Genomic DNA, 21,576 nt, shown 5'->3' with positions numbered 1-21,576 from the left:
CCCACTCGCCTGCCCCATGGGCCTGGGATTGAGACATGGTGCTAGACAGCAAGCACCATAGTTCAACAACCAAACAAGCTGACAAAGTTAAGATTGTGTGAGAGAGGTGAAATTTGGTTAGCTGTAAATCATCAAAACCACTGCTTCTCAACCAGGGTATGTGTACCCCTGGGGGTATGCAGAGGTCTTCCAGGGGGTACATCAACTCATCTAGATATTTGTCTAGTTTTAAATTGGCTACATAAAAAGCACTAGCGAAGTCAGGACAAACTAAAATTTCATATGGACAATGACTTGTTTATACTGCTCTATATACTATAAACTGAAATGTAAGTATAATATTTATATTCCTATCAATTTATTTTATAATTATATGGTAAAAATGAGAGAGCGAGCCATTTGTCAGTAATAGTGTGCTGTGCCACTTTTGTATTTTTGTCTGATTTTTATAAGCAAGTAGTTTTTAAGTGAGGTGAAACCTGGGGGTATGCAAGACAAATCAGACTCCTGAAAGGGGTACAGTCGTCTGAAAAGGTTGAGAGCCACTGATCAAAATGACATTACAGCAAACCATACACTCTAAAAGCACAGGAATCTTCAGTAACTATTTCGATTTATATCACTAATTTTGCCCTATTGGTTCATGTAGTTGCCCATTCCTTTCCAGCCTCTGCCAGTCCATCTAGATGCTTATATGGCCCCAGTCGCCCTGGTATCTGAGTGCCCCCCAGACATTTGTGGTGGTGTCCCCATTTTCCAGCTGCAGAAAAGGAGGCGCAGCAACTTGCTGAACATATCGGAGTTGTGTGACAGAGCCAGTGTGATGAGGGTCAAGAAGGACAAGCGCAGAGTCCTGCACTTAGGACGGAAGAATCCCATCCACTGCTACAGGCTGGGGACCGACTAGCTAAGCAGCAGTGCTGCAGAAAAGGACCTGGGGATTACCATGGAGGAGAAGCTGGATATGAGTCAGCAGGGTGCCCTTGTTGCCAAGGAGGCCAATGGAATATTGGGCTGTATTAGTAGGAGCTTTGCCTGCAGATCAAGGGAAGTGATTATTCCCCTCTATTCGGCACTGGTGAGGCCACACCTGGAGTATTGCGTCCATTTTTATCCACCCACTACAGAAGGGATGTGGACAAATTGGAGAGAGTCTAGTGGAGGGCAATGAAAATGATTAGGGAGCTGGGACACATGATTTATGAGGAGAGGCTGAGGAAACTGGGCTTATTTAGTCTTCAGAAGAGAGGAGTGAGGGGTGATTTGATAGCAGCCTTCAGTTACCTGAAAGGGGGTTCCAAAGAAGATGGAGCTAGGCTGTTCTCAGTGGTACCAGATGACAGAACAAGGAGTAATGGTCTCAAGTTGCAGTGGGGGAGGTCTAGGTTGGGTATTAGGAAACACTATTTCACTAGGAGGTTGGTGAAGCACTGGAATGGGTTACTGAGGGAGGTGGTGGAATCTCCATCCTTAGAAGTTTTTAAGGCCCGGCTTGACAAAGCCCTGGCTGGGAAGATTTAGTTGGTGTTGGTCCTGCTTTGAGCAGGGGATTGGACTAGATACCTCCTGAGGTCTCTTCCAGCCCTAATCTTCTATGATTCTAAGTGCCTTAACTCTAAGGCTATCCTGTACTTTAGAACTGATTATAGTATACATTCCTAACAGAATTTGTTCAGTTCCATTAATGATTCCAAAGTGGTTGGAAGATGCAAGGTTATATACAAATGTTAACTATTTTTAGATTCAGAGATTATAAAGACAGGAGGGGCCATTGTGAGCATCTAGTCTGATCTCTCATATAACACAGGCCAGAGAACTTCCCTTTATTCCTGTTTGAACTAGAGCAGATCTTTTTAGAAAAACTTGTAATCTTGATTTCAAGATTTCCAGTGATGGAGAATCCAGCATAACTCTTGGTGAATTGTTCTAATGGTTAATTAACCTCACTTAAGGTTAAATTTTTAATTTCCAGTCTGAATTTGTCTAGCTTCAACTTCGAGTCATTGAATCTTGTTATGCCTTTCTCTGCTAGATCGAAAAGCTCTCTGTTATCAAATTTCTATTCCCCAAGCAGTTAGTTACTGGTAGCGATCGTCACCTCTATCTTCTTTTTGATAAGCTAAATAAGTAGAGCTCCTTCAGTCTCTCACTGTAAGGCATTTTCTCCAGCCCTCTAACAATTTTTATGGCTCTTTTCTGCGCTTTCTCCAACTTTTCAACATCCTTTTCAAAGTGTGGACACTGGAAATGTACACAGTATTCTAGTATTGGTCTCACCAATGCAGTACACAGAGGTAAGATAACCTCCCTCCTACTCAGTATTCCCCTGGTTATACATTCAAGGATCACGTTAGCTCTTATTGCATTGCCCTGGGAGCTCATGTTTAGTGGTTTGTTCACTACGACCCCTAGATCCTTTCAATGTCACTGGTTTCCAGGATACAGTACTCCATTCTGTAAGTGTGGCCTACATTTCTCATTGTATAACTTTTTGCATTTGGCTGTGTTAAGACACCTTTTGTTTGAATGGGCCCAGTTTATCAAGCAATTCCAATCACTCTGTATGACTGTCCTCAGTATAATCAGTTCTAACCACTCCACCACTCGTTGTCATTCAGAAATGTTACCAGTAGTGATTTCTGTATTTATTTCCAGATCATTGATGAAAATGTTTAATAGCATTTGGTCCAGTACAGTGGTTCCCAACCTTTAACAGCCTGTGAACCCCTTTCAATAAAATGTCAAGTCTCGCAAACCCCCTCCTAAAAATGAATATTTCCAGGTATTTTCTCCTTTACCTGAGTATAAATTATAAAAGCAGTGATCTTGGAAATATAAAATTTGTTTTAATGACATGCTTATTACACACTATTATTATTTATCATTACAGTATTTTTATTACATTATGAAAATGGCAACACTCTTCCAAGATCTCACTTTCTTAGCTTGTATCACTTTGAATAAGCGTGTTATAAGACAAGTCTCTTAGGTTTCATCAAGGAGTATCAAATGTGAAACAGCATGAAGATATTAAGAAGCCAGCTCAGAGTTCCTCCTACACAAGCATTCAGGTCTTGAGCAGTCCAGGCAAACAACATATATTACAACAAAGCTTAAACTTGTTCTTCATAATAATTTTAAAAACAATACTAGCCGCCTATTTAATTTTAAAAACAGCAAAAAATGTCCACCCCCCTTTCCATTTCTTATAAGGAGTCTTGAAGTTTAAATCTCCTCATTGTGACAGATATGCTTGCTTTGATCTGCTTAGCTCTTGGAAGTCCAGGGGCTCTGGGCTGCTGCCCCCATGCTGCCCGGGGTCCCTAGGGACAGCTCTGTCCGCCATTAGGGAATTTCCCCCCAAGAACCCCCTGTAACATTTTGCAAACCCCAGTTTGGGAACCACTGGTCTAGTACCATACCCTGTGGGACTCCCCTAGAAACATCCCCATTTGATGATCATTCTCCATTGACAACCACTTTTTGAGATCTGTCAGGTAGCCAGTTTTTAATCCACGTAAGGTGTGCTGTATTGATGCTGCATAATGCGCATTTTAAAATAAGAATGCTGTGCAGTACTCCGTGAAATGCCTTAGAAAAATCTAAGCCTGTTACATCTACAGAGTTACTCCTATCTGCCAAACTTGTAACCTCCGAATGGTGGTTGTGCAGTGGCGGGAAGTTTTAAAGAAAAAGGCTCCTGTGTAGCGTGGCTGTGGAGTTTTCAGCTCATTCCCAAGAGGGACTTAGAAGCACACATCCTTTAAAGGGCCCATGGAGGCTCTGTCATGGCGGTCCATCCCTCTTTTATGGAGGAAATCAGGATGTTTGCTTTAGAAGTTCTGTTTTTAGTTTAACCACAGTGATTTTAAAGGAAAGCACATTTGTTCACAGCTAGTGCTCTGCGCTTTTGTAGTTAGCATACTGCCTTCTACTTGGTGTTGTGTAAATGCATGCAGTGGATTTAGTGAGCCACTTAACTCTCAGTGACAAGCCACTTTGAGCTCAAACTTACATTTGCCTAATATCACTTAATAGGATGATTGTGATTGTTTTCTGCACCAAGGAAAACGAACGGTACCATTTAATATTACACGCTATAAGCGTTGCCAAAGAAATGACTCTGGTTTTCATGGAAAGAACGCAGCCATTCACTCCACTGCCGACTTTACTAATGAATGGCTGGCACTTCAGTGTGGGAGTCTATAATGTTTTAAAATCCCCCTCTCTTTATATGGAAAATGTTTGAAATTTAAAGGCGATGATTGTTTCTGTTACAAGAATCCTGCATTGGTCAGGTAACTTGCATGGAAAAGAGAGAATACTAAAAACTATTTATTTTTGGAGAGGAGAATCTTTTAAGTTTTGATTTAAAAAAAATCATTGCATCTCTTCTGGATGCTGTAAAATGAATATAATTTTACCATATTGTAGCACTTGTATTGCTGTTGTCTATGAATCTTCATGCCTCTACCTGTCAGCTTAGTGATAGTCCTTGGTGATGAAATCCCTTCTTGCCCCGAGGTTTGGAATATTAGAAATAGCCTTGGCATCATAAAAATAAAAAAACTAGAGAAATGTTTTCTCCTTTTCCCCAAAATACGGAATTTCCCCCCAAAATCCTAAAGGCCTGAGTCCCAGGACTTGTGTTCTGCACTGATGTGAATGACAGTTGGCTATGACCTTTAGGCTGGTCATTCTCCCTTTGGCACTTTCCCACCTTATCTACCTCTCTCTCACACTGTAGCAGTGTTCTGAATACTGGTAGATACACAAAAAATGACAGGAGGCTGGAGTGTGTCTGTCTAGAGTTTGAAGTGTTGCTGCCACAATTGTGTATGATTACTTCTGGCATTAACTCTGTCAAAACTTGTGATTTTTTTCTGAAGAGATCAAAACTGATTTCATTGGGAGGGGCGGCGAAGAGAGGGGATAAGAAGGAGGCCAACATGGTTTCCAAACCTCGAAGGACTTTTATGACATGAAGCTCAAAACAGCAGCAGTAAATTGTGGATGCAGCTATACCAAAAGAAAGCAGAGTGCTTCTCAGCATTTAAACTTGACACGGTTATTCATTGTAGGGTTTAGCATTTTCTATTTGTTACTGAGTCACATTTCAATGTATTAATCCTTCAAGTGTCAAGATTGATTCCTTCTATTTACATTGATTACTTTATTAGCAGAGTGATCAATATTTGCAGGAGGCCATGTTTGGTTTCTACAGGATGTTTTGTGACAGTATCCTACTGTGCCATTTCTGTGACCTTATTAACACATTTCCCCCGTGTACTTCCAGGCCTGCAGGTGGTCTCTATGGCATTGACAGCATGCCTGACCTACGTAAAAAGAAACCAATTCCACTTGTCAGTGATTTGGTAAGATTTTTCTTTCTATGAATATAATAATTGCTGTAGTCACTTTGTGCCTTGGGGCACAATACTGTTTATTACTCCAGTTAATTTATCTCCAACCTATGGGTAGAATATGAAAACGTCTAGACTGGTGTTTCGGAAAAATACTAGGCGCTAAGAACGTTCGAGAGAAATAAATCTGCCGACTGTTTCTTCATATCTGTACACAGGACTTGTTGTGCTCCTTGAAGGTTAAAAATTCCTCCCATCACTGAAACCTGTTCGCCCACTGTTACATGTTCCAATAGAAACCATACAGTGAGGTCAGCTTGCTTTCTTACACTGATGGCATGTCAGATGAGTGTAACTTTTATGGATGGTGTTTGAATATTGTATCAGGTACAGCTAATACATTAACACTTGGGAGAAGTTGTGAAATCTCTAACCTCCATACACTGATATCTAAATGTATTCTATGTAAAGATAGAGAATTTGGTTTGTTCATCTGGCACGTGCAGAGGCTAGGAGGGTATGTTTTACTAACTGCTTGTATCTCTGGGAACTTTGTAATAATGGAATTAACCTATTATACTTCTTTTGTATGCTTTCACACTCTCTCTACAGGTTATGGTAAGTGGCGCTAAAAACTGTCCACCACGTCTTTACCCGAAGTAAAGATTTTTTTTACTTTACTTCCCCTCCAATGTTTCTGCTTTTTTATTTTGAATGCTGCCATACCACAATGCATGCATATGCCTCACTCTGGCCCACCAGATCACTGACTGAATGAACCTTTTCAGTCTTCTCTCAAGCATCATAAATCAGAGTAAAAGATGGCTTCTGAGAGGGTTAGCTGGCTTTATTAGAACCAGCAACATCATCTCTTATTTCCTTGTCTGCCTTCCTATAGCTAGAGTAGTTTGCTGGAGGACCTAATCTGCTTATCTAGCCTTTTAGATATTGGTTAGATGGCAGTGGCAGGTGCTGAAAAAACAATAACCTAAGAAATGTAAGATTGCAGTCCCTCCATCAGATGTAATGTGAAGGTAGATACTCTGAGAAGCAATGATGATCATTATATTCGGTGATTGCCACTGCATGTGACACACAGACACATTCGAACACACTGCCCTTCCAATCCCATAAAGTCCTTCAAGATTCTAGTTTATCCTCCTCATTCTGACCCAATCCAGCCATCCCTGTTTGGAGCTCTTTCTAGGTGACAAGGCTGATAATTTGATGTCCTTTGTCTGAGTGAACTTGAATGTAGAAGCTGGAGCATGAGTTTAGAACACTGTGTATAAACCTTGTCTGTTTCAAGGATGCAGGAGAGAATCCAGTTTTCATCTACACTTCATACAGGGGAAAATAATAAAATTCACTCCACAACAAAGTGGATTGGGGCAGAAGGAAACATAAACTGTTAACAAGTTTTATGTATTTAAAGTACACACCCTGACTCACTCTGGGGTAAGGAAATTACATTTGGAATATGTAGCAGAGGGCTGTTGACTTGTGTAGACTTTCTGTTCAGTACCGTTGCTGGTAGCAGAATCTTCCCTTTTGTGCATGTACAAATATGTGACCTCCAGTGAATTTGTGTACACTTTTGTAATGAATAACAGACACTTTTCCTTCTCAGTCATTGGCTCAATCCAGGAAGGCTGGAATTACCTCAGCAATGGCCACTAGAACTTCTCTTAAGGATGAAGAGCTGGTAAGTAGAGTTTATTTGTTCCCCGGGGCCTTTCCTAAACAAATTAATTGGGGGGCTGGTTCTGTGAATATTCAGATTCTTCTTGGAGTATCAGATGAGCACTGCAGGACGAGGAGTCTAGGTGTAAAGCAACAGGTATTACTTGGTTTTTAAAAAAATGTGTGTCAAATACGATGTCCCAGATAGAACCTTAGAATAGCATGTAAGGGTCTGATTTCTGCACGAAAACATGCCGAGTAGAACTTTATGTAGTGTACTATTACACACAGACCTGACTTCTCTTGCTCTCTGAATGTCATTGGTTATGGTTTATTTAAAGTAACTGCAAAACTGATTTTGAAATGGTGTTTTCTGCACATCATTTCTACAAGGTCCTCTGGTTAGCATGCTTGGCTACCTCAGTCATGGCTCCATCAGGCATAACATGACAGGCGTTGATGACTTAATCTTAGCCTTTTCTCTTTTTCATTCAAGAAAAATGATACATTCCCTAAAGAAAACAGTCCCATCATCCCAGGATAAGACTCTCTTGCTTAAACAATGCATGTTAACAGCATCCTAATCCCAGACATTGCTTATGTTCTTGTATTGCAGAAATCTCATGTATATAAGAAGACCCTGCAAGCCTTAATTTACCCTATCTCCTGCACAACCCCTCACAATTTTGAGGTGTGGACAGCTACGACTCCTACATATTGCTACGAGTGTGAAGGGCTCCTATGGGGCATTGCACGGCAGGGTATGCGCTGCACTGAATGTGGGGTCAAATGTCACGAGAAGTGCCAAGACCTGCTCAATGCTGATTGCTTACAGAGTGAGTGGCTTTTCCTTGTAACATTTTGACAGTGGGGTGGGTGGGAACGGGGAGAAGAGGGGACTGGAGAAGAGCCATTTGCAAACAAGTTGTCCATAGTCTTTTCCAAACTGTGCACATATACAGAATCTCGTAATTGACGGTTTGTTTAGATTCGTGGTAGTCTAACGACTAGTGAAGTCTCTCAGCTTCTATTAAAATGACTACACATTTTCTGAAATAAATGAGATCTCGAAATTGTGCTCTACACTGCTGCTGTACTGCACAGCCACCACCCTCTTGCAGACACATGCTCTTTCCAAGGAGAGGGAGAGATGGACTTGTGTTTTAAGGCACTGGTCTGAAATACTATAAAGGAAGGTACAATTCCTGGTTGTGCCACAGACTTCTCGATTGACCTTGAGCAAGTCCTTTAATCTCTCTGCCTCAGTTCCCCATCTGCAAATTTTGAATGGTAATATTCATGTGCCTTACAGGGTTGGAGAGTGTTTGTTATGATGAATCCATTAATGTGGAGAGGCAGCTTGATCTAGTGGGTAGGGCACTGGACTCGATGTTCCGAGCTTGGCCACTCCTGCTGCGTGACTTTGAGCAAGTCACTTCTCCTCTTTGTGCCTGTTTCATTCTCATCCTTAGTTTTAGAGTGCCAGGTGTTCAGGGCAGGCGTTGTCTGTGTGTACACAGCACAATGGGGCACAGATCCTACTTGGAGCCTTTAGTCACTACCTTCATACAAACAATATGTTTGAGATGCTGGTGTCCTAGAGCAAATGAGGGCCATGTAAGAATCTACATAGACGTATCACTAGCGAGATGGGATATTCCTTATGAGTCAGTTAATTTTATTATTTCTGCAGCACCTCACAACTGCATGAGGCTTTTCAGAACTGTTAAAAGGGCCCTGCTACAAGGAGCTTACATTATAAATTAGATATAATACACGCAAAGGAAAGGTTTAAGGGATACAGTAGAGAATGAACCTTAACAATTATTTGGAGTGCTTGGAACAGATCGTTATTTTTATTACTACATGTAATTAGGTTAGGAAAGATTAGACTTTTATCGATAAATGTTGGTAGATATCAATTTTCTCCATACACACACAAACCAAGGAAAAACTGTTTCTATTAATGATGATCAAAATTTACAGATAATCTAAATAAGAAAAATGCTTCTTGAAAACTTTAATATTAGTTTTACATAAGGGATATTTACTTTGTAAAGTGGACAGTTTGTATTTAAACCTTATAAAGCTTTAACTATTTGAATCTGTCCCCACTGTGATAAATAATTGTCTAACCCTCCTATTGTCTGATCCCTGCTTACTTTACAACTGTGAAAATTTAAATTAATAAAAATGCTTAAAATAAACATTGATGTTATCTGTCAACATTATACAAAAATAAAAAATGATTTTTGACCAGCCTATATATAATTCTGTTTCTTAATGTGATCTTTAGTTTAGAAGTATTAGATCAGCCACAAAAGCACAATATCTTTAAAAGGACATGGGATGAAAGTTCCTGTCAGACATCTTAACTCCTGAGTTGGAATGTCTGTCCCTGTGGCAGGAGTGTTCATGTTTACTCTGGGTTTTCATGGTCAGGTTTGTTTTGTTCCAGTTTGTTTCTGCAATTTACCAAAAAGCCTTGTTAGTTGTACAGGTGGTCTTCAGTGTTGAGATGAAGAGCCATTGAAATCCTTGCACATTAGCCATTGTTAAAACATTTGCATCTGGAGATAATTAAAATGCATATGCACGGTACTGTGACATTTTTATAGCATGGTGCCAGTATAAAAAGAAGTTTGAACTCTAAGGAGAGCCAAGGAAAAATTGGTTGGTAGTAACCCGAAAAGATGAAATAAGACATTGAAAGGTTGAGATAATGCGATTAAAATCAGCATTTAAGAAAGGGCTAAGTACTTAGGGAATGCAGCGAAAATTTCATACAGAGGATAATTCTTGTATGGAATAGAAGCAGCAATTGGGAATGTATTTTAATAAATTGCTATCCATAGACTTGAATGTAAAAAATGGAGAACAAATGGAAGAGACACACACCTGTGTGAAGCTAAAGTTGTGGCCACCTCCTGTCAAAATCTAAGGCTACGTCTACCCTGCCCTGCAGTTTGGACTTCGGAGGAGTGAATAGCAGTGTACATCTAAGGGCTGCGCTGCACCTGCCCCATGCAGATGCTACAGGCGCAAACTAAAATGTTCCTAGTTTGCATTAATAAAGTCGTCTTTGAAGAGGACTATGTTAACATGAACTAGGAACTCTAGTTTGCATCCTTGGTATCCATACAGGGTAGTTACAGTATAGCACTTTGGTTTGGAGTAGTAATTCACACCCCTTTAGTCTGAACTGTGCGGCGGTGTAGACACACCCTAAGCGTGTGATACTTCAGTGAATAGGGTTGTGTGGAGAGTGGTGACCAAGTACAGCGAGCTGGAGATCAGGAAACATTTAGGGTGGGGGGTAAAGTTACCTTGTGTAGGAAGGAGAACTTTGGAGAGTTCATGTGGCCTCTGTGGATTTAGTTCAAAGGCGCTCAGTAGCCCAGTAGTGGAGGGAAACTGATGCAACAGGGCAGACATAATTGATGGGCTAGTGTAACTGTGCGCAGACTCACCGGCGGTGCCTCCTGCTGGTCATCTCAGGGAATTAGCGTTCCAGCCTCCGGAGCACCCTCTTCAGGCCGGTGTCTCGCCTTGCTGCTGGCTCCTGTGTCCCTCCCAGGGGAACCTGCCGCTTTCACTGGGTGCTGCCCTCCGGCAGTACCCCACAGTTCTGGGGCTCCCCCTCCCAGGGGAACCCCCCATCCACTATCCCTACCTCGCCTCAGTTGTAGGCTCCTGCCAGTCACCAGCTAGTCCCCGCGCCCAGGGGCAGACTGCAGTATGAGCCACTCATCACTGGCAAGGTTGGGTTTGGACCTGCTGCCTCTGCCTACCCGTGGCTGCCCCTGCAACCCCCGTACCTAATAGGCCTTCCCAGGCCTGCAGCCTGGGGCTTTCCTTGGCCAGAGCTCCCCGGCTCCCTTGACCTTTCCCCAGCCCTGCTCCAAACTAGGTCCTTTATTCAGGTCTCTGCAGCCAGGTCCCTCCCTCTCAGAGCTAGAGAGTGTGTCTTTCCTGCTCCTGGCTTCCCTGGCCTTTATAAGGCATGGATTCACCAAGGGCAAGTCATGCCTGACTAATCTAATTGCCTTCTATGACGAGATAACTGGTTCTGTGGATGAAGGGAAAGCAGTGGACATGTTGTTCCTTGACTTTAGCAAAGCTTTTGACGCTGTCTCCCACAGTATTCTTGCCAGCAAGTTAAAGAAGTATGGGCTGGATGAATGCACTATAAGGTGGATAGAAAGCTGCTAGATTGTCGGGCTCAACAGGTAGTGATCAATGGCTCCATGTCTAGTTGGCAGCCGGTATCAAGTGGAGTGCCCCAAGGGTCGGTCCTGGGGCCGGTTTTGTTCAATATCTTCATAAATGATCTGGAGGATGGTGTGGATTGCACCCTCAGCAAGTTAGCAGATGACACTAAACTGGGAGGAGAGGTAGATACGCTGGAGGGTAGGGATAGGATACAGAGGGCCCTAGACAAATTGGAGGATTGGGCCCAAAGAAATCTGATGAGGTTCAACAACGACAAGTGCAGAGTCCTGCACTTAGGACGGAAGAACCCCATGCACCGCTACAGACTAGGGACCCAATGGCTCGGCAGCAGTTCTGCAGAAAAGGACCTAGCGGTTACAGTGGACGAGAAGCTAGATATGAGTCAACACTTTGCCCTTGTTGCCAAGAAGGCCAATGGCATTTTGGGATGTATAAGTAGGAGCATTGCCAGCAGATCGAGGGACGTGATCGTTCCCCTCTATTCGACATTGGTGAGGCCTCATCTGGAGTACTGTGTCCAGTTTTGGACCCCACACTACAAGAAGGATGTGGAAAAATTGGAAAGAGTCCAGCGGAGGGCAACAAAAATGATTATGGGACTGGAACACATGAGTTAAGAGGAGAGGCTGAGGGAACTGGGGTTGTTCCCAGTCTGCGGAATAGAAGAATAAGGGGGGATTTGAGAGCTGCTTTCAACTACCTGAAAGGGGGTTCCAAAGAGGATGGATCTAGACTGTTCTCAGTGGTAGCAGATGACAGAACGATGAGTAATGGTCTCAAGTTGCAGTGGGGGAGGTTTAGGTTGGATATTAGGAAAAACTTTTTCACTAGGAGGGTGGTGAAACACTGGAATGCGTTACCTAGGGAGGTGGTGGAATCTCCTTCCTTAGAAGTTTTTAAGGTCAGGCTTGACAAAGCCCTGGCTGGGATGATTTAGTTGGGGATTGGTCCTGCTTTGAGCAGGGGGTTGGACTAGATGACCTCCTGAGGTCCCTTCCAACCCTGATATTCTTTGATTCTATGATAAGGCCTACTGGGTCTGTTTGGGGCTTGGCCCCCAGCTGTGGCTGCTCTGCCAATCAGCCCAGCTCTTCCCCTGCCCCAGCCCTCTCCCAGGGCTATTTTAAACCCCTCTGGGCCCGAGCGGGTGTCCACCCCGCTACAGCTAGCCAGAGTGTGGAAAGATGCTGAAGATAGGAGGGTAGCTGAAGGTGGAGAACATAGTATCAAGAAGAGGAGGGAACAGACACAGAAGGAGCTGCAGAGAAATTGGAGAGGTGGTGATGGATCATAATGTTTAGGTGTACCCTTGGGATAAGCACACAAATATTAGGGCTGAAAAAAGTCTCCCGTGAAAAGGCTTTCTCATGAGTTTTCCAGTATTCCTGAAGGTAGAATACACACACTCTCACTCTCTCACTCTTTAGATAGGGTATAGGTTGAGTTTGAGGAATGAGCAAAGGTCCCAGCTGGCTTACGCATCTCTAATCATAATAGGGATTCCTGCAGGAAAAGCAAGAATTGAGATGAAATAAATCTGAGACTTTGAACTTTCCCAGCTGCGTTAAGATCAGATGTGTGGGGCTTTCTTTTAGCAGGAATCCTTATTCTGACAGTTTGAGAGCATGCTCTCTAAATGTAGTTTCGCTTAATTCCACATAAGTCTATAGGATAAAGTTACACAAGTAAAACGGATTTGCAGTGAGCAGGGTCATGAAACAAATGCCATTTTTTGGATGCTACCTTGAAATTTTGAGTAGTTGCCTGAGGTTTTGTCCTTTTGAGTCAAGAACTCCTGTACTTGCTGAATGAAATAAGACTATTGGACATATTGTACTGATACTCAGAAACCAGAAAGATATTGAGATTCTGTGGAGATCTGGGTTCAGATTTGCTCTGCATAGTTTCCTCCTTTCTAATCTAAACCAAATCTAGTTTTTGTTGGTTATATTATGGTAGTGCTTAGGGGCCCTCGGTTGGATTGGAGCCTCATTGTGCGCACTGTACAAACACTGGTAGAAACAGTATCTGCACTGAAGGCCTTATTACCTCAGAAGAGACATAAAAGTGAAGGAGAGGGAAAATATCAAAGTACATAAAGTTTTTATCTACTATTAACCTGTCAACATATATTTTTTGCTGCCTATCCGTAGTAGATTGGCTGATTTCTTGTAGGCGTCATGGAAAGTGAGGGTAGCATTTTTTTATGGATCAGTCCATGGAGGACATTCCAAGCATAGGGGATGTTGTGGAAGAAGGCATGCAGCTGTTTGAGGGATAATCTGTCTGGATTCTTATATGGTAGTTGTCACTGTAGCATCTGGTTTATAGCTGGTATTGACATCAGTCTCTTGTTTCCAAGGAATACAAAGTTCCAAGTTCTGTCTTCTACAGGTATTTATAATAAGCCTATTGCTGTAATATGAACATTAACGTACTTACATATGTATATAATTAATTGGTCAAGAGAAGATATTCTCTCATCCCCTTCTATTGCCATTTTCAGATGGGCTAGAAGTTTTTTCCATTAGTACTCCCATTCTTCCTTCCTTTCTTTTTATCCTCGGTTCACATCAGGCTATTGTTGAAATCCCTAAGGGAAAGCTACTGGAAAAAGATGGCTTTTATCCCTTGCACTGAACATGGCATTGGCACTATTAATTGTAGTAGTGCCCAAAGGACCCCCAAACCCCAGATATCTTTGTGGGAGTAGCTGGAAAATGACTGATATGAATGGGGAAGCGAAGGTTGGGGATGAGTGGCCATGATGCTAAGAAATGAGGGTGGAGAAGGTGTGGGAGCAGAGTTTTGAAGGGTTTTCAAAGTGAGGATGTTCTGATAGTAAGATCCTCATTGAAGGAAGTTGCACAACCATGGACCAGCCACTGAGAAGGCCCAGTGTCTTACTCCTGTGTCTGATTTTTCATGCTATTAATTCCATCCTGCCTGAGGATTACAACTAGCTCAGTCATTTGAGGGTCTTAAAATAAAGAATCAAGGTCTTAAACTGAATCTTTTATTGAATAGGAATGTGGCATGCATGATGCTGGGGTCATGTGTTATTGCTGGTCTTTGCTACTCGGAAGACCAGCCACTGAACATTACACCATCTGGAGCTTCCCTTATTGCCATGTACTGCAGTCATCAGCTCATAGCTAGTGATGCATGGATTGCTGTGGCTATGTTGGCATCTGACAAGAAGGGGTTTAGCTTCCAGGTCAGATGAAAACAGTGTTAATTACTTCTGACTTCTGATGCCATTTGGGCTCCTGGAGCTCAAGTTCACTTTTAACTTCTTCAGACAGTTTTTGATTCAAGATTGGAAGCCAATAACATTTTTTGTGAATAGGAAACTTTTGCTTATTAGACTCTGAACATATTATAACCTCAGAAATTGGCTCTGAAATTGGATAGTCCTGTGTGATGGGTATGTTTGCAGTCGTGATAAAATTTAATTTTCCATGCTGAGCAATGATTAAAGCACCAAGGTGATGAAGCACCTGTTTGCTCCCAATATTCTGTTTTGGGAAATATTTGCACAGAATGAGTAAGAATATCCTTACTTTACATTTTAATGTCTATTTTAAGTTCTAAGAACAAATAATTTCCAAGCATCCTCCTCCTACTGAACAGCTGTCTTTTATACCACCAATGCTGCCGTCTTGATTTTTTTTCCATTAAACTGCCAGTGCTGTTATGTTATGCTTTGCTAATAGTTGTGATCAGTCACGGTATGGGTCAGTCTGTGAGTGGATGCAGAGGGAAACCAGACCACTGTGCCTCCACTCCCGGATTGACCCATACTATGACTGGATTCTAGAGAGTGCGTTGGGGACGTCCAAACCCATTTATAGGGCACTGAGCATCTCAAGATCTTGTATGTTCTTCAGGCCTTTGAACTCTGTCACTGCAGTCATTCACTGGAAGAGAGTTTATTCTTATACAGCAAACCTTGCAAGAACAAGCAGGCCTTAAAGTTAGGGAATTGTCTATCATTTATAACAAATCATTTACATTCACGTCTGGTGTGGTCAGTGATTGCTTCCAAAAGTAATGCTGAAAAACAGAACATTTCCACCCATGCCACTGAAGCTCTTAGGGACTGGATTGGATTGCAAGTTATTTCCCGTAAAGTTGGTAAGTTTTTTAGTTCATTCTAGATTTCAGAATCCCAGATAATGCTGATAAAATTGGACTGTTTGCCTTTTTGGTTTCTCTCAATAAGATTGTGTGTTCTAGGCCAGTTACCCAAGGATTTTATTGTGTGTGTATATATATGTAGGGGATAGTGTATGCCCTGTGACTGAAAGCCTTAGTCATGTTAGAGTTGCTTTGTACTTTGTATTTGAAGTTCAGAGTATTGCCCTTTGGATCATTTCAGCTCCATATATCTTTACTGAATGTTCAGTCTATAACTGGATCGTTGGCTGATACAAGATATCACTGTGGGACGAGGTGAGAGGTGCTTGCACATCAGACTGTGGGGATTACTGAGACACTTAGGGGGTTATGCAAGGGGTACAGGGGGAATTGTTACAGCCTGCTTGCAGCACAAGGGAGCCTTGTCTGCCTGCTGAAGGAAACTCACACAAAACTACTGGCTGTTGACAACCCAGGTGCCCCGCTCCGGACTCCACAAGTCCCTGTCTTTCCATCTGCAGGCTAGCAATTTGCACAACCCAGCCCCCAGGCTCCTTGTGTGAGTCCTTGGGACAAAGCAGAGAACATGTGGCTAAATCTATAGAGATAAATTAACCCCAGAGTTCTTCTGTGGTCCCAGGGCAGAAGTCCCTCCCACCTGTCTCTATACTCAGTCAATAGCCTCTGAAAATTTTTCCATATCTATATCATCAATGCTTTGTGTGAATCACTTCCCAATATCACCTGTTAGCTTCATGAAGGAGTTGACCACGTTCTCAGATCCTTAGGTATTCCTATGATCCAAAGGCTTTTGTCTACACATAAACCTTCATTGGTTTAATTAAATGTATATTTTTAAAGCAGTTTAGTGTTAGATGCAAGATTGTGTATAGACACCATGATCGGGGTTTAAGTAGTTTATTTCAATTTAATTTTATCCAGTAAAAACAGATTAAGCTAAACCAAAATAAGACACTCTTAAACTGATGTGTCCACACAGAATTTTGCACAGATCTAACTAAATCCAGTTTAAAAACACACCCTTAGTAAACCACTGCAAACTTGTGTTTAGGGTAAAGTCTGATATTCCTGTTTATCTAATAGAATCAAAGAATCATAAAAATGTATGGCATGAAGGGACCTCGAGAAGTCATCAAGTCCAGCCCCCTGTCCTGTGGCAGGATTAAATAAACCTAGCCTAGATCATCCCTGACAAGTGTTTGTCCACAACCTCCCTTGAAAGCCTATCCCAAAGCTTAGCTACTTTTATAGTTAGAAAGTTTTTCCTAATATCTAACAAAAATCTCCCTGGTTGCAGATTAAGCACATTACTTTGTTGCCCTATCTTCAATGGACACGAAGAACAATTGAACACCATCCTCTTTATAACAGCCCTTAACGTAGTTGAAGACTACTATCAGGTCCCCCTAAGTCATCTTTTTTCAAGAATAAAAACACCCAGTTTTTTAAATCCTTTCCTCAGAGATCAGGTTTTCTAAACCCTTTTACCATTTTTATTGCTCTTCTCTGGACTCTCTCTGGTTTGAACTTTCACATCTTTCCTAAAGTGTGTCGCTCGGAATTGGACACAGTACTCCAGCTGAGGCCTCACCAGTGCTGAATACAGTGAGACATTTACTTTGGGTCTTACATACAAAACTCCTCTTAATACAGCCCAGAATGAGATTAGCTTTTTTGAAATTGCATCACGTTGTTGACTCCTATTCAATTTGTGATCCAAATGCTTTTCAGCAGTACTGCCACTTAGCCAGTTATTCCCCAGTTTGTACTTGCACGAATCATTTTTCCTCTCTAAGTGAAATACTTTGCATTTGTCTTTGTTGAATTTCATCTCGTTGATTTGACACCAGTTCTCCAATTTGTCAGTCATTTTGAATTCTAATCCTGTCCTCCAAAGTGCTTGCAACCCCTCCCATCTTGGTGTCCTCTCTAAATTTTATAAACTGTTATTCTCTAGTTTGTCCAGTCTGTTGCTCGTGGTGGTATTTTCCTTAATTCATGGCTCAGATCTAACTGATGCTAACTTCTTGTGAGCAGTTAACATAACTATGAAATTTATTGGGGAATGATAAATCTTGGGGCCATCATTACTATCTCACGCTTCTAGGAAGCTTTTGGATTTTGGAGATGTGTAGATGAGCAGGATTTACATGTCGGACTTCTTTGGTTCGACTTAGTAGTTGAATGCCCTTAAAAGATTTTATCTCCTGCTAGCTTCTTGTATTTGTGATTGGTGTGTAATAGCTACTTCACCTCCATTCTCTCTTCTTATGGTCATTCACCTTAATTTTGAATTTGCAGCCTTTCAAACATTTGTAATTTTTATAGCTACAATATTCTAAGTGGGAGTTTTTCAAAGACACGTCGCCTATAGTAATGCCAGAGATCAGACTAGATTATCATAATCCGCTCAAAACACCATGTGGGACCTTCCTGCAAGGACAATCACAAATGCTGTTCCTCCAGAGATAGTCTCCAAGTCATCCATTGTCTGTAAGGTTACATCAGCACTGCAGGTGGGAGTGTGCATCTCAGCTCTAGTAGACACACATGCTAGCTCTGCTCAAATTAGTGTGCTAAAAATAGCAGACTAGCTGGGGTAACAAGGGTGCAGCTCAGGCTAGTTGCCTAATTACAAACCTGCCTAGGCCCCCTAGCTATGTACTCGAATGGATAGCCCGAGCCAAATACCCGTGCTACCTCCAGCTACTCTGATATTTTTAGTGCATTAGCTCAAGCAGAGCTAGAAGTGCTGTCTATCTGAGCTGGGAAACACACTACTAGCTGCGGTGTAGATGTACCCTAAGACTGGAGAAGGATGACCACATACTGACATTGGTACCAGTGGTCAAACTCACCCAGAGCCCAAGATATATCTTAAGGGAGGAATTGGCATCTCCTTCTGAGACTTTGGGACACCCCAACCAGCATGAGGGCTGCACCGTTCGAAGACAATATACTCAACATCCTCGCAAGCCTATGCAGTTTCACTGTGATGAAGTAGGAACCCCGCTCTCCCACATTCAGAAAGTGTCCCTAAAGAAGGGATACTAGAGGATCTCATTTGGAGCCCTATCTCAAGCAAGACGTCACTGGCTCTGGACCAGCCAATGTCAACCTTGGCCAGAATCCTTACAATGTGCCACTTTGGCCATGTTGGCCTTATTGAGGACTATTTCTGCACAGGTCCCAGATTCCCTCCCAAGCACAAAGGAAGAGAAGGAGTGGTGCCATTAGCAAGGCCCTCCATGTTAGAGCAGGATATTGGCCTCCACAAGCAACTTGAGGTTACAACTGAGGGACAGGAGCAGAAATGTCTGTTGCCTCCCAAAGCGCCTTCCTTGTCGTCGTCGTCATCAGGTGAGAGAGTAACACCAGTGCCAGCGATTGATTTCAAGTCATCCCAGGACCTCTGGGTTGTGAACTGTCAGGCTCCATTTACAAAATAGAACTTTCTCTCCTGGGAAACAGCCACTTTCTTCTTGAAACTATAGTAAAGAAGAGAATTGTCAGACAGATAGATGAACATAATTTGTAGGGGAAGAGTCAACATGGTTTTTGTAAAGGGAAATCATGCCTCAACAATCTACTAGAATTCTTTAAGGGGGTCAACAAGCATGTGGACAAGGGGGATCCAATGGATATAGTATACTTAGATTTTCAGAAAGCCTGGAATTCTACCTCAATTAATCCATTAATTTGCCCATTCTACACAAGGAGAGAAGAAGTTACATGCTGTGGATGTTTCAGAGCCCTACTTTATTACATCAACATAATGAAACCATTCAAATGTGTCTTCCTGTTTATTTCTGGCTATAGCCAGCTGTTCCAAAGGTCTGGCCATCTCATTACAGAGAATATCTAAGTGGATAACACAGTTTACCTTGTCTTGCCAGTTGACTGGTGTACCTCTCCCACTGACGATCAAGGCTCACCACTGCAGATATCAAGTGACATTCTCTGCCTGCTTCAGAAATATGCCAATAGCCAAAATCCACTAAGCGTGCTATGGGGTAACCTCCACCTTTGTCAAATATTACATACTGGATTTAGCCACTAGATCAGCTGCCAAATTCAGGACAGCAGTACTACGATCTCTTTTTGACTGATGCAGCTGAAACTCCTTATTTTCACCCTCTTAGGGGCATACGGATTGCCAGGCACATACAGTGTGATCCATTCTGACACTGACTACAAGAAGAAACTATGGTTACTTATCCTTGTAGCCTGATTCTGGGACAAGAACCTTATCTTCTGATCAGATTAATATTCTTGTTTATATATAATGTGTATGGGTTATAGCCTCGCCAGTTAATCTCCTAAAATCAGGCAACATCCTGTAGTAACTGTAGTTCTTTGAGGTGTCATAGTCAGTGTGGATCCCATTAGGCTCCATCCCTACTTTCAGAATTCTCAAATCTTTGAATTGCACAGAATCTGAGGGAAGGTTGCATTTGCGGTGCCCTTTATGCCATCACACACGAGCACGAGGAGGCACAAGGCTTGTGCATGGCCCTGAGAGACATTGCTATTAAAAAAAAAAAAATCTGATCTCGCACGCATGTGCAACTACAGTGGGATCTACACTACCTCCCTCTCGAAGAACCACTATTACTATGGAGCAAGTGACTGTACTGAATCATAGAATCATAGAATATCAGGGTTGGAAGGGACCTCAGGAGGTCATCTAGTCCAACCCCCTGCTCAAAGCAGGACCAATCCCCAATCAAATCATCCCAGCCAGGGCTTTGTCAAGCCTGACCTTAAAAACTTCCAAGGAAGGAGATTCTACCTCCTCCCTAGGTAACGCATTCCAGTGTTTCACCACCCTCCTAGTGAAAAAGTTTTTCCTAATATCCAACCTAAACCTCCCCCACTGCAACTTGAGACCATTACTCCTTGTCCTGTCCTCTTCTACCACTGAGAATAGTCTAGAACCATCCTCTCTGGAACCACCTCTCAGGTAGTTGAAAGCAGCTATCAAATCCCCCCTCATTCTTCTCTTCTGCAGATTAAACAATCCCAGTTCCCTCAGCCTCTCCTCATAAGTCATGTGTTCCAGACCCCTAATCATTTTTGTTGCCCTTCGCTGGACTCTCTCCAATTTATCCACGTCCTTCTTGTAGTGTGGGGCCCAAAACTGGACACAGTACTGCAGATGAGGCCTCACCAATGTCGAATAGAGGGGAACGATCACGTCCCTCGATCTGCTCGCTATGCCCCTACTTATACATCCCAAAATGCCATTGGCCTTCTTGGCGACAAGGGCACACTGCTGACTCATATCCAGCTTCTCGTCCACTGTCACCCCTACGTCCTTTTCCGCAGAACTGCTGCCTAGCCATTCGGTCCCTAGTCTGTAGCTGTGCATTGGGTTCTTCCGTCCTAAGTGCAGGACCCTGCACTTATCCTTATTGAACCTCATTAGGTTCAATAAGGATAAGTGGACAGAGTTGGCATGGGCTTTGTTGCAAGAATAGGTTCCTGGGTTAGTGTTTTTGGTGTGTGGTTGCTGGAGAGTGTTTGCTTCAGGTTGGGAGGCTGTCTAAGCGAGGACTGGCCTGACTCCCAAGATCTGTGAGAGTGAGGGATCGTCCTTCAGGATAGGTTGTAGATCTTTGATGATGTGCTGGAGAGGTTTTAGTTGGGGGCTGAAGGTGACGGCTAGTGGCGTTCTGTTATTTTCTTTGTTGGGCGTGTCCTGTAGTAGGTGACTTCTGGGTACTCTTCTGGCTCTGTCAATCTGTTTCTTCACTTCACCAGGTGGGTATTCAGAGTAACAGCCGTGTTAGTCTGTATTCGCAAAAAGAAAAGGAGTACTTGTGGCACCTTAGAGACTAACCAATTTATTTGAGCATAAGCTTTCATGAGCTACAGCTCACTTCATCGGATGCAGTTTTAAGAATGCTTGATATGAGAAACTGCTGAGCTTGAATTAATATGCAAACTAGATACCATGAACTTGGGTTTGAATAGAGACTGGGAGTGGCTGGGTCATTACACATATTGAATCTATTTCCCCATGTTAAGTATCCTCCCACCTTCTTGTCAACTGTCTAAATGGGCCAGCTTGATGATCACGACAAAAGTTTTTTTCTCCTGCTGATAATAGCTCATCTTAACTAATTAGCCTCTT

At 42.5% G+C, this 21,576-nt stretch overlaps 1 protein-coding gene across 10 annotated transcripts in view; it reads left to right on the top strand.

The window, feature by feature from the left end:
- UNC13B (unc-13 homolog B) overlaps positions 1 to 21,576 on the top strand; it is a 397,323-nt gene that overhangs the window by 244,108 nt on the left and 131,639 nt on the right. For 6 of the 10 annotated variants that reach the window (XM_043546787.1, XM_043546789.1, XM_037902440.2 and 3 more), the window contains 3 exons: positions 5,297 to 5,375; positions 6,994 to 7,068; positions 7,663 to 7,882. In XM_043546787.1, coding sequence (XP_043402722.1) covers positions 5,297 to 5,375; positions 6,994 to 7,068; positions 7,663 to 7,882 — 374 coding nt within the window. Of the gene's footprint in view, positions 1 to 5,296; positions 5,376 to 5,975; positions 5,982 to 6,993; positions 7,069 to 7,662; positions 7,883 to 21,576 lie in introns of all 10 variants that reach the window. The other 4 variants (XM_043546786.1, XM_043546788.1, XM_043546790.1 and 1 more) reach the window with 1 other exon arrangement.

The sequence above is a fragment of the Chelonia mydas genome, chromosome 5, assembly GCF_015237465.2.
Source record: "Chelonia mydas isolate rCheMyd1 chromosome 5, rCheMyd1.pri.v2, whole genome shotgun sequence".
Classification (NCBI taxonomy): Eukaryota; Metazoa; Chordata; order Testudines; family Cheloniidae; genus Chelonia; species Chelonia mydas.
This window is presented reverse-complemented; position numbering and strand designations above follow the sequence as displayed.